Source organism: Sinohyriopsis cumingii, chromosome 5, assembly GCF_028554795.1.
Source record: "Sinohyriopsis cumingii isolate HCF-2022 chromosome 5, ASM2855479v2, whole genome shotgun sequence".
Lineage (NCBI taxonomy): Eukaryota > Metazoa > Mollusca > Bivalvia > Unionida > Unionidae > Sinohyriopsis > Sinohyriopsis cumingii.
In genome coordinates, this window is record NC_142965.1 from 48,796,021 (window position 1) to 48,808,020 (window position 12,000).

General features: G+C 37.7%; 1 protein-coding gene across 1 annotated transcript in view; it reads right to left on the bottom strand.

Annotated features, from left to right (window-relative positions):
• Window positions 1-3,770: 3,770 nt before the first annotated feature.
• Window positions 3,771-12,000, bottom strand: part of LOC149799114 (uncharacterized) — a 41,145-nt gene continuing 32,915 nt past the window's right edge. Inside the window, exon 3 of the mRNA XM_089958134.1 lies at window positions 3,771-8,063. Within this exon, the coding sequence (XP_089814260.1) occupies window positions 7,666-8,063 (398 nt within the window). The 3' untranslated portion in view covers window positions 3,771-7,665. The remainder of the gene's footprint in view (window positions 8,064-12,000) is intronic.

The following is a 12,000-nucleotide window of genomic DNA, read 5'->3' on the forward strand; positions in this document are numbered from 1 at the left end:
TCAATGGTGATAGCAAACACAAAGTTATCTATAAAGCACATGACATATTTGGGATGCTTTTATATACTAGATGCAACTCGTGTCCAACACCACTATAAGCTCGATCGCTTGCTGACTGTATGTGCCGACATCGGCGTTCCTATGGCTGCAGATAAAACATTTTCCTCGTCAGCAACCATCACGTACCTCGCATACGAATTGGATTCCCACGGACAAACTAGAAAAATGTAATAAGCTCGTAACTTTATATCTGGTCCGAAATAAAATTACTCTCAAGGAGTTGCAATCCATCATAGGTACTCTTAACTTTGCTTGCGCAGCAGTTTTGCCGGGACGAACCTTTCTTAGGCGACTCATCAACTTGACAATTGGCATCTCAAAACCGCATCACCACATTAGACTAACAAAGGAGGTAAAAGAAGATTTAGGGGCCTGGCAAGACTTTTTAACGGTAGATCCTAGGCATACACTATTTCTATGGCATTTGGGATCAGACATCGGCATATCAAAATATAACGCTTCTAGAATTCTACCCCATCGTTCTGGCAGTTGAGGACTGCGGAGAACACTTATCCAATAAATTTATCTATTTCCACACTGACAATCAAGCCTTAGTTGAAATCATAAACAAGCAATCTTCTAAGGACACAAAAAATCATGCATTTCATTCGCAAATTTGTACTTTCTTGCCTTAAATGAAATATCGTGTTCAGGGCAAAAAAATATACGGGGTATACGTAACAAACTCGCCGATGTCCTTTCTCGCCAACAGGATTCGAGTTTCCAAGCCATCGCTGCGTATGCGGACTCACAGCCTCATCGCATTCCGCTCTTCCAACCTTGCCCAGCTGGAGAGTACGCTTGATCATTTGCTTAGAAACATCCTACACCCAGCTACACAAACCACATATAAGCGGGCTTGGAAGCTATATAAAGAGTTCACATAAGAAACTTTGACCAAGTTCTCTCTCCCAACTTCAATAACCAATTTGGCCCTTGTCATAACGCACTTGACAAGAAATATGCAGCATCTTCGATGCCCCCTTTTGTTTCTGCAGTTGGATATGTGCATAAACTTAACGGTTTCGCCGACCCTTTTTCATCCTTTCTTATTCAAAAACTGATTCAAACCATTCACAAAGGTAAATCTCACGATGTTCGTTTACCAACTGACAAAGTTGCGCTGGATAATCTTAGTTTTTCTGTTAAATACCACCTCAGACCATTTCAGGCGTACCATGTATTCGGCAATGTTTACATTGGCTTTCCATGCCTTTCTCAGAATAGGAGAGATTACAGTGATAATTTGATACAATTATTTCAAATCACTTTTTCCCACAAAAATCACTTTTGGATACTTCAAGCACGGCTTGGGACAACCATATATATTGCATGCTGCTGCACAACAAAATCCTGCGACATGTCCGATAACTCATTTACAAGCATACCTAACCCTCCGGGGTAATGCTCCAGGACCGCTTTTATAAACCAAAATGGGCAACCAGTTTCCAGAGTAGAATTTAGTACAGAACTTAGACGAGCGCTTTGCTTTTGTGGCTTTAACTCTAACCATTTCAAGTCTTATAGTTTCAGAATTGGGGCCGCCACTGAGGCGGCCAGACAAGGTTTCAGTGAAAACCAAATGAAGGAATTAGGCCGCTGGAGATCAGATACATTTAAGAAATACATAAAGTGAGGCAAAAGGGTATCAGCTTTGCAACACTTCAGTCACTTTTTCTAAGATCGCTATTCTGCCGTGTGTGCTACTTTCTCTGTCAGGTCTCGTGGGTTGCACAGACCTAGACCCTGGGCATCGACCGTGCTTTGCTTGGAAATCATTCACTCGACCCGTACTAATCTGCGTCTACCTGCCTTTTCAACCGCCAGTAGCGTATGATGGTACTCTAAGAGCTCCGGAAGACCGACAGCGCATTCAGAAAGTATCCGCATCTGGGTGCTCTACTGCCCCGGCGCCACAGAATTCGTCGGTTTAATTTTGATTAACATTGTTTTTTTCTTTTCTGGACATTTTTGTTCTTTGCCCCACCCTCCTTTTTGTGCCTGCCAGAAATGCAGCAAGCTCTATTTGCTGTATTTCTGTTTATGGCCGTTGCAGCCGCAAAAACATTCTGTATTATACGCTATGTCTCATTGTTCAGTTTCTTAGCACGTTTACTCTATAGACTTTGTCCAAATAGTTAGGTTATGCTGTAAATACGTAGCAAATGTTTGGTTCACTAATATCATATATGTTCAATAAAAAGTCACGAAAGTGGCCAGCTTCAATCACAACGTTTGTCTTTGTTTTAATTATGTACCCATATACTTTGACTTTAATATTTGCACGACTGACATAGGGAATTCTGTCTTTTTACTCTCTGTCTTTTTTTCGACTCTACCGATGTCGGAAAGAGCAGGCTGGTGTATGCACATTTCATTTTACAATCTCATCAAACAAGTTAATAATACAGGACCCTGTGTTTTTATTCACTTACTTTCTGACAATAACTTGCACCCCTCTTCTACATGTGTAAGAACACATCACATAAAACGATTTACGCTGACGTAATGACCTTTATGGGAGGTGTGATTGGGTCTACAATTTCTCGTCAGATTTGTCGTGTAACGCCCTGTCAAGGGCCAATATATTTAATGTTTTTTAATCACGTATTCTGCCCCGCCAATTGCAATGCGTTCGCACCGGCTGTGCGCGTAGGGATTCTCTCTGCTAGGGACTTTGGCGTCAGTTGAGTCCATTTCCTTCTGGGGTGCAGAATTGTTTTCCTTTTTGTAAAATTGTTTTCCCACCTCCACCCCATCATACCTCCCTGTATATAATTGTTATATGATATCTTTTTGTTAGTGATATGTTTTTTGAAGAAGAAAAAATGTTTGTTTTTTTCTTGTTCCCTCCATTTGTTCGATTTCTAGGCGGTTGCATCCGCAGTAATCTCTTACAAGGTTATACGGCTTCTACAGTCTCTTTTTCTTATAATGCCACTCGCCTCAGTGTTTCATTTGTTAGCATCTTTACTTGATATATTTTGTTCGAAGTTGTATTGCTGTAAATACATAGATTAGGTTGAGTCTGGTCAGTATAAAACAATCGTGTTTACGGCGGTTGTAGCCTCAAAATATTTCTGTATTATACGCTGTCTCATTGTACAGTTTCTTAGCACGTTTACTCTATAGACTTTGTCCAAATATTTAGGTTATGCTGTAAATACATAGCAAATGTTTGGTTCACTAATATCATTTATGTTCAATGCAAAGTCACGAAAGTGGCCAGCATCAATCACAACGTTTGTCTTTGTTTTAATTATGTACCCATATACTTTGACTTTAATATTTGCACGACTGACATAGGGAATTCTGTCTTTTTACTCTCTGTCTTCCTCTCGACTCTACCGATGTCGGAAAGAGCAGGCTGGTGTATGCACATTTCATTTTACAATCTCATCAAACAAGTTAATAATACAGGACCCTGTGTTTTTATTCACTTTCTTTCTGACAATAACTTGCACCCCTCTTCTACATGTGTAAGAACAAATCATATATATATATATATATATATATATATATATATATATATATATATTCTTTATTTTGGTTGAACAAATCTAAATGATATAGTTCATTTGGAGTTTGTTCTGATTTCGGTTTGAAATTTGCTAACAACTGTCGTCGTTAATTTAAAAATCGAATATCAACTTTTTTATTCTCTTAGTATTTCTGCAAAAACAGTAATAATTACTAAAATAAATAATATGTGTGTTGCATAGTTTTTATTATAATAGTTAACATAGTCCGAATCAGCCCGTCATCTGACCCGAATCAGCCCGTAATTTGGGCCAAATAAGCCGGTCATTTGGATCGAATCAGCCACGGTCCGAATCAGCCAGCAATAAGTAAATGTGACCTCATCAAAACCCTGACCATCACATGAGGTCATCTTAAGGAATACATTCTTGATCAACATCATTCTGAAGAGCTTTCTTTGCCATATACCTATTAACTGCACAAGCTGGGTATAATTCAGAGATTTCTTTTTCAATACGTACGATTTCTCATCTAAACAAGGCTTGTCAGTTACATGTGGGTTAACCACAACCTTATCTCCAGCTAGGTCATTGCCTAGGAATAAATGAGTACCCTCGAGTGGTAAAGACGAAACAGTTCCGATTGTCACGGGTCCTGAGACTAAGTCAGATGACAAATTTACATACTGGAAAGGAACACTAACAAAGTCGCACTCTACTCACTCAATGAGAACACCCTAATTAGAAAAAGATTTCTCACGAAAAGGTAAAGTACCTGATAATAAAACACTCTGAGAAGCTCCTGTGTTCCTTACAATTGTAATAGAGCTAAGATTGGCAGAATTAATCATGGGTGATGTAGAATCCTTTGACACGAATGGTTCATGATTCTCCATAATAAAATCAGACTGAGGCTTGTTTGACCCAACAAATTAATAGCTGCGCATCCCAACGTTTCGAGGGTCAACAAACTGTACGTCAGGGAAAAAAGCAACTAACAAAACAAACACTAAACATATATATATATATATATATATATATATATATATATATATATATATATATATATATATATATATATATATATATATATATATATATATATATATATATATATATATATATATATATATATATATATATATATAAAGAGAGAGAGAGAGAATTACAAATATACACTAGACAGAACGGAAAGTGTTATCCCTGGATTCTACAGAAGAATGCTTGATAATAGTAGGCAGAATGAATATTTAATACAAATAATACTATCATACAGGTTAGAGAATTTGTAATTCGTACTCTACGGAGATTCGAACCCAGATCTGTTGGTAAACCTCATGTATCGCCTTGCCTGCACACAATATATATAGTACATGACATACCTTCCCATGTCGGGAGTGTAGATGACCCTGTTACCATAAATGATGTCTATAACATGTTTTTTAATATCTTTTTGGAATGTGCATTTCCAGTGTTTGGAAGAAAGTAGCTTAAAATCTCATCAAAACATAGGAGCAAGTGGTGTTTAGTGTGCTGCAAGTTTTCTTGAAAGAACGAATTGAGTTTAGTATTCATTGGGAAAGGTATCTTCGAAATAAAACGTTACAAGTTTGGTTTTAATATTATGCTACATCTAGATTAGAGTATAGTAAATATGAGAAGATTACAAAGAAGCAACATATGGTCAAAGACGGTATCAATTTAAGTAGCATTGCTTAATCGTATCTTAGAGGCTTTTGGAGAAAAATTATAAGATACTATGAAAATGAATGTTAGCCATCCAATGAATTGCCTTTTCTGAGCATTTAAAAACATTTTTGTTTCTTTGGAAGTAATGCTCGTTAATTGATGAGCCAGTCATAGTAGATAGTGAAATAATCGATATATAAAAGATATAGATAAAGATAAACACCAGATGATATTAAAAGGCCGCACAATCATTAGAAATAAATAAATCAAAACAGCTCAAAGTATACCGTCTAAAATGATTGTTAAATCTGTTGATATTATTATTCATTTTCTTCCTGACCTTTTCAGTGTTATTTTCGCAAGTGATCTTTATCCAGAATTTTGAAATACAATAGCATTTTTATGGCTTATGGAACAATTGGAAAGTTGTATTAGGCCACCATTTTTGTGGGATTACAGGGACAAAAAGAAAATAACGTTGTGGCATTTTGGATACCGAGGACACGGAGAAATCCTAACTGAAAAGTGTCCACAGGGTTACCATGCTGAGTAATCGTAGAGACAATCGGAAATTAACATTAGGTCAGCATTGGTGTATAGGAAAATAGCGACAAAGGTTAATTCTATGTTAGAAATCTATAAGTATAGTATACACTTTGACTGATCAATGCACAGTGATCTGCTGTCCATTAAAGTTACACATGCTAGTCAATACCTCTACACCTACTAGCAAACCTACCTTTTAAGCTGACCAACATTCATAGTTGCTTTAAGACAAAGGTATGACAGAATAAAATTTAAATTCCTTATAAACAGAAATTAACTTCCATATCCCCTTACGTCCCTGTGATCCCAGTGGCGTCACTGGAGGGGGTGGGGTGCGGGGGGTGCGGACCGCACCAGGTGACACCATCAGAGGGGGTGACACCCAAATGACTGTCTATAAAATTTTCGACTTTTGTGCAGGAAGAGTTCCATGGGGGTGACACCATGAGTTACTGTACAAGACTGTCTATAAAAATTTAGAATTTTTGTGCAGGAAGTAGGTTCATGGGGGTGACATCATGAGTTACCGCACTGGGTGACACCAACCCTAGTGACGCCACTGTGTGATCTTCTTATAAAAAGTGAAAGCACTACCACTGCCATTCTCATATTTATACAATTACTCTCCCCAGACCAATATCCGATTTCCTATAGGTTGACCAGTGACTTGACATACAAGGAAAGACAGAATGGAGAGAAATGTACACATACGTACTTAGCAACAGTGAACTACTTACGTTTTTCAAATGCCACTACTTCTGATCTTAACCTTGAATGACCTTCATGAGGGGAGCTTTAGAATTTCGGCATTTCTAATTGTACCATTCGCATTAAAATTGAGCCCTTTATCGTCAGTATGTTTTTAAACTTTTGGTCAGTATCAGGTCAGTAGTTTGTTTCATTCATCAGTTTTGATACGGTTTTATAACGTTATTGCAGCTAGAGTAACATATATTTGGACCCTGTATAAAAAGTTGGGCGATGTACTTTTTATAAAGCTTATCTTGAAAATTTAAATTTATTTTTTGTTTTTAAGGAATTTAAATTATGTTCGTTATACCCTTATCTGTTACATATGACCCCTGCATTGTGTTCATAAGCAACGATGAGTGCCGGTTAAGGGTGTGTTAGTAGGTGTAGAGGTAGATCGATGGGTCTCGGTCAGACAAGGTGGATGTTCAACATACGGCACATTTCGAACAGGTTTTCCGTTGTCTACAGAATCCAACACAAATCTTAATTTCACCATATCTTTATAATCAACCATCATGTTAAACCAATATATATTTCTAACACAGAATGCTCCGTTGTCTCCAGAATCCCTAATGTCACTAAAAACGGAGTCCTTATGTTAATTTTACATTGTCATTTTAGTCAGCAATAATGTTAAACCTATGGACATTTTTTATATAGGATTTCTCCTTGTCCTCAGCATCTCCATTGCCACAAAAGAACCATAGTATTAATGTACCTTTCTCCCTATAATCTCACAAAACTGGTGATATAATATTAATTTCCCATTGTCCCCCAAGTGACCTAAAATGGTGGCCTAATGTTAATTTCCCATTTTGCGCTAGAATCCTTTTACCCTAGTTAAAATTGGATTCCTCTTAGGCGCTTCAAGTCTGAGTCTACATTGCCATATTTGAAACCAGATCAAAGAACCTCATTGTTAAACTCGTTTAGAGACCAGACACATTGACTAATCTTTATGGGTAATGATACATTAGAATGAGAGTAAGGCGGCCAAAAGTGGCACCTAAACTGAAACAAAATGCTCAACAAATTGAAAATGACTCTTTTTGCAAAACATACTGTCACACACATAACAATATCATAGTGAGAATCTTAAATGTCCATTTCCCGCTAAAACGTCCAAATGCATATGCTATCACATGGCAGTAGTATCTTCCGTTTCATTCTCTTTCACACAATAATATATATTGTCTACAGCCCGTGTCTCAATAGGGTCTACTCTCATTAGCACATTATAAGGTTTTTCTTCTGGTATGTCACGCCATTCAGGATCAAGTGCAGCATACGCGTTCTCAAATCCCGTGTCATGATTGATCTCGCGGCATTTCGGACAAACCATGGGCATTGAGGGAATGGGTCGTTGTTTAGATCTCTCGACAATTCGATTATGTCTTATGAACATCGCTATAAGGACCATCACCAGGAATAGGATTATGCCTGCCAGTATTCCAATGACAATATACAGAGGTGTTGTCTCGCATTTAGCATAACTAGGTACGTTTGCATTTGATGCCCCACTATCGAATGTATTTTCTGAAATAAATAAAACAATTGGAAAACGTAAAATATATTACACAAAAACTTTCCTAAACCGGAAAGTTTCGATGAAACATTCAGCTATTGTATCCACATGGCCAGTGTGACACTTGAGTAGCACATTTCTAAGGGGTCTTCAGAGGCCAGTCCGTAGAGGGATCTGGGTTATAAAGGATTCTGAATACAGATAGATTCGAGTTACAGAGGTACCAGATTACATATGAAAACGGGGTAAAGAAGGACCTGTTTATAAAGGAGCAGCGTTAGGGACAGGTAGTTTTATATGGTAAACGGTTTACAGAGACAGTAGATTTACAGAGGGGTCGAATTTCAGATATGCTTTGCAACAGAGGGCCGCATCAAAGAGGGACCATTTTACAGAAATCTCTTGTTACAGAGAAGCTGGATTATTGTTAGTACAAGGTTAAAGAAGAATCGGTTTACAGAGGAGATGAGTTACAACATGTTGGAGTTACAGAGAAAGCCCGGTTACAGATGGGCCGAGCGACAGAGTTATCAGGTCACGAAAAAAGCCAGGTTACAATGGACACCAGGTTACAGAAAAATCAGTTAACAGACGGACCTGTTTACCGAGGAAGCCAGGTTACAGAGGAAACCAAATTTACACACGGTCTGTTTTATTGATGAAGCCGTTTTCGTTGTGGTTAGAAAAGCTCTGCCGTCCAGACGGATCGTCGAAATATATAATACCAAAGAGGCAAAATGTGCATTAACTTGATAAGCTGAAACTTTAAATAACAAGATCAGAGAAAACACTCAGAAAAAAAAATTACTTGTGAGTTAGAATAAAATGTGACAAAAGGATCAATTATAATCACCCAAATGTACATTTCAAAATAATTTTCAGTTAGAAAAATATGGTGCTGTAATATGTGACTTCATTTTTTTATGCAAAAGTTCCTAAATCGAGAACTTGAAAAGTACATCCACCTTTTATTAAACGTCTTGCCTAATGGAAAATGAACAGAATAAACATGGAAAACAGAAAAAGAAACACCACCAGAAGCAAAGGATTTGTTTAAAAGAGCATTAAACAGGTAAAGTAGAAAACTGAGAGTCTGTATCTATCAAAGTTCGGCTGAATCTTTCAATCGCTGACAGCCGTAATGTTAGCAGAAGTAGAAAACAGACCCGAATTAATGAATTTGTATCAAATAGACTATTCTTTAACTACAATCAACAGAGACGACAGTTAAAGGTTGTATGAAATACTAAACATAACATTTGTCCCTTGTCCCTTATTCCCGTCTCCCTCCCCCACAAAGGTCTAAAATATGCACTGGAGTTTTGTTTGTGGGTTTGGATTTTTAAAGTACCTTTAACAATTTGACTCACGTCGCTACGATGTCCGCAGTGTTGTGGCAGATTATAGTAATGTCTAGCACTGGGGCATCATGCCATAGACATGTGGCATCATGCCCCACCCAGTCACATTGTCCTGACACCTTGGCCGACCAGTCCTAACACTAATCTTTTGATGCTAAGCGCCAAGCGAGGCAACTGCTAGTACCATTTGTATAAGTCTTTGGTATGACTCAACCAGGGTTCTAACCCGCGACCACCCGCATCAGGGGCGGACACTCTAACCTCTGAGGCGACCGGAGCGGTTCATTTGGGTTTTGCAGGTATAAACTATTTAACATTACATGTAGATAGATATCAGCCATCACATATTGAATTACCAGAATGGGTAAAAACTAGAAATGATTATATTAATGTTCAGAATTTCAGCAACAATTGTTTCTAATGGAATCATTCAAAAACTCACCAAATGATTGTCCGTACATGCCATCAGCATATCAACCTGATAAGTATGAACAATGGTTCCGTCTAAATGATTGTCCATACATGCCATCAACATATCAACCTGATAAGTATGAACAATGGTTCCCTCTAAGAAGTAAATGATTTGAAAATAAATGTAACACATATGTTAATGTATGCCAAACCGTATACATACTTTTATGTCCAATGAGAGCAACAGAAAGAGAGCAAATTGAATAAATATGCTAATTAAAATTGATGCAGACAAGAATCGCATGTACTGTCTTGACCTGACTTATAAGTTAGTATAGACTATATCAACATTGTGGAGTACAGGATTTGTCAAGAATGGTGTCATCTCAAGTAAAAGCAAAATAATACTTTTAAAGAGAAGGGTCCAACTAGCTTTTATTCTGAAACGGAATTATATTCTGAAATTGAATTATAAGACTGCATAAGATTATGCAAACGAATAAATACTAAAATAGCCATAATGTGAGAAATGGATTATGAGTTGTTAATTTTAAAATATACCACCGTTAACAAAACGTCCTTTTGTTGTTTATAGTGATTTCGAAAGCAATATTGAGCCAATAGGAGATTATGTGCCTGTTTTTTGTTGTTGGTATATTTGCGTAGATTTAACAATCTGAGTCATATCGCTACTATGTCTGCAGTGTGGCAGTTTATAGTGATGACTAGCACTGAGGTATCATGCCCAGACATGTGGCATCATGTCCCACCCAGTTCCATTATGCTGACACCAGGCCGACCAGTCCTAACACTAACTGTTTGATGTTAATAGCAAAGCGAAGAATCTGCGACTGGGGTTTAAACCCTCGACCTCCCTCATCCGAGGCGGACGCTCTAACCAATGAGGCCACTTGAACTGTTCACAAGAGATTCGAAACAAAATCCGAATAAATCTCGGATGATACAAACAGCAAAATATATTCAGTCAAGATTGTTTTCTTACTTAAAGACTGTGAAACTATAGTTTCTAGTAAAGTAAACTGCTCGACAAGTATTTGCAAACAATTACAGAAGACGTTTATATAAAGTAAGACCTGAAAACGCTGTGAAATGATTATTGCGTAAAAAATAATTTCACAAACGTATGATTTTGTCAAAATTAGACTGTAAATAGATATTAGTTAATCACTCTTTTTGGGGGGAGGGCAGAGGCGGGATAAGTGGCTTCAGAATCCCAATTTTCTGTCTCTGGGGTTCTGAAATTTCCTCTCTTCTCCTCTTTGTTTCTTCTCTCCTCCTCTTCTTTGTTTCTTCTCTCCTCCTCTTTCATCCATCCCTCCTCTACGATGGCCTCTGCAGCCAGCTCATTCACTATACGCCTGGCATATTCCAGGTGTACATGAAGTTCAAGCAGTTTAGCTAGTCTGGTGTTCATTCTGGTGGCGTTGATGAATCAACAAGGGTAGCTAGACTGCCGAACGATTTTTAATTTATACTGAAAGCGCGGACGTGATGGAAAAGATCCCCCTAATACAAAATTGATCTTACCTAGATCATAACCAAACAACGCGCGGACCTAGAAGAAACACTCACTTTTTTATACTACCCATTACTAATTTAAAAATTTTCATTAATCACTTCAATATACTATCCACATACACAAAGCAATCAAACCCCAAATCTACTCTCCCCACACTTCAAACAGCAAAAAAACATGATCTTAATCTACTATCCACACAAACGTACGTGATCACTTACAAACACGCAATCATATACACAAACACATACCCTCACACTATAAAAAAGAGTCAGTGTTTATATTCACACTACTCTACATACACACATTGGCAAATCTATTGTTATTTCTTTTATAGAGTATTGGGTAGCCCTGAAAAGGGCTGTTTTTTTTTTGTTTGCTATGGCAATCTTTTAGTTTCTAAGAATACGACGTCCTCTGAGGATAGACTTTCTGACGATAGGTCTGCTTCTTCGGAAAGAGAAGAAGAACTCTTTGGTGTCGATACGACAATCGACAAAGCCTCTCTCAGGTTCAGGTTCCTGCTGCTGCTGCTGTTGTTGTTGTTGCTGTTGCTGCTGTCTCTGAAGTCTGTACTTCTCTGTCCATTCTTCTTTCTCCCTGTTCACTTCTTCTCTGAAGAGCTCTTCTATCAGGTCT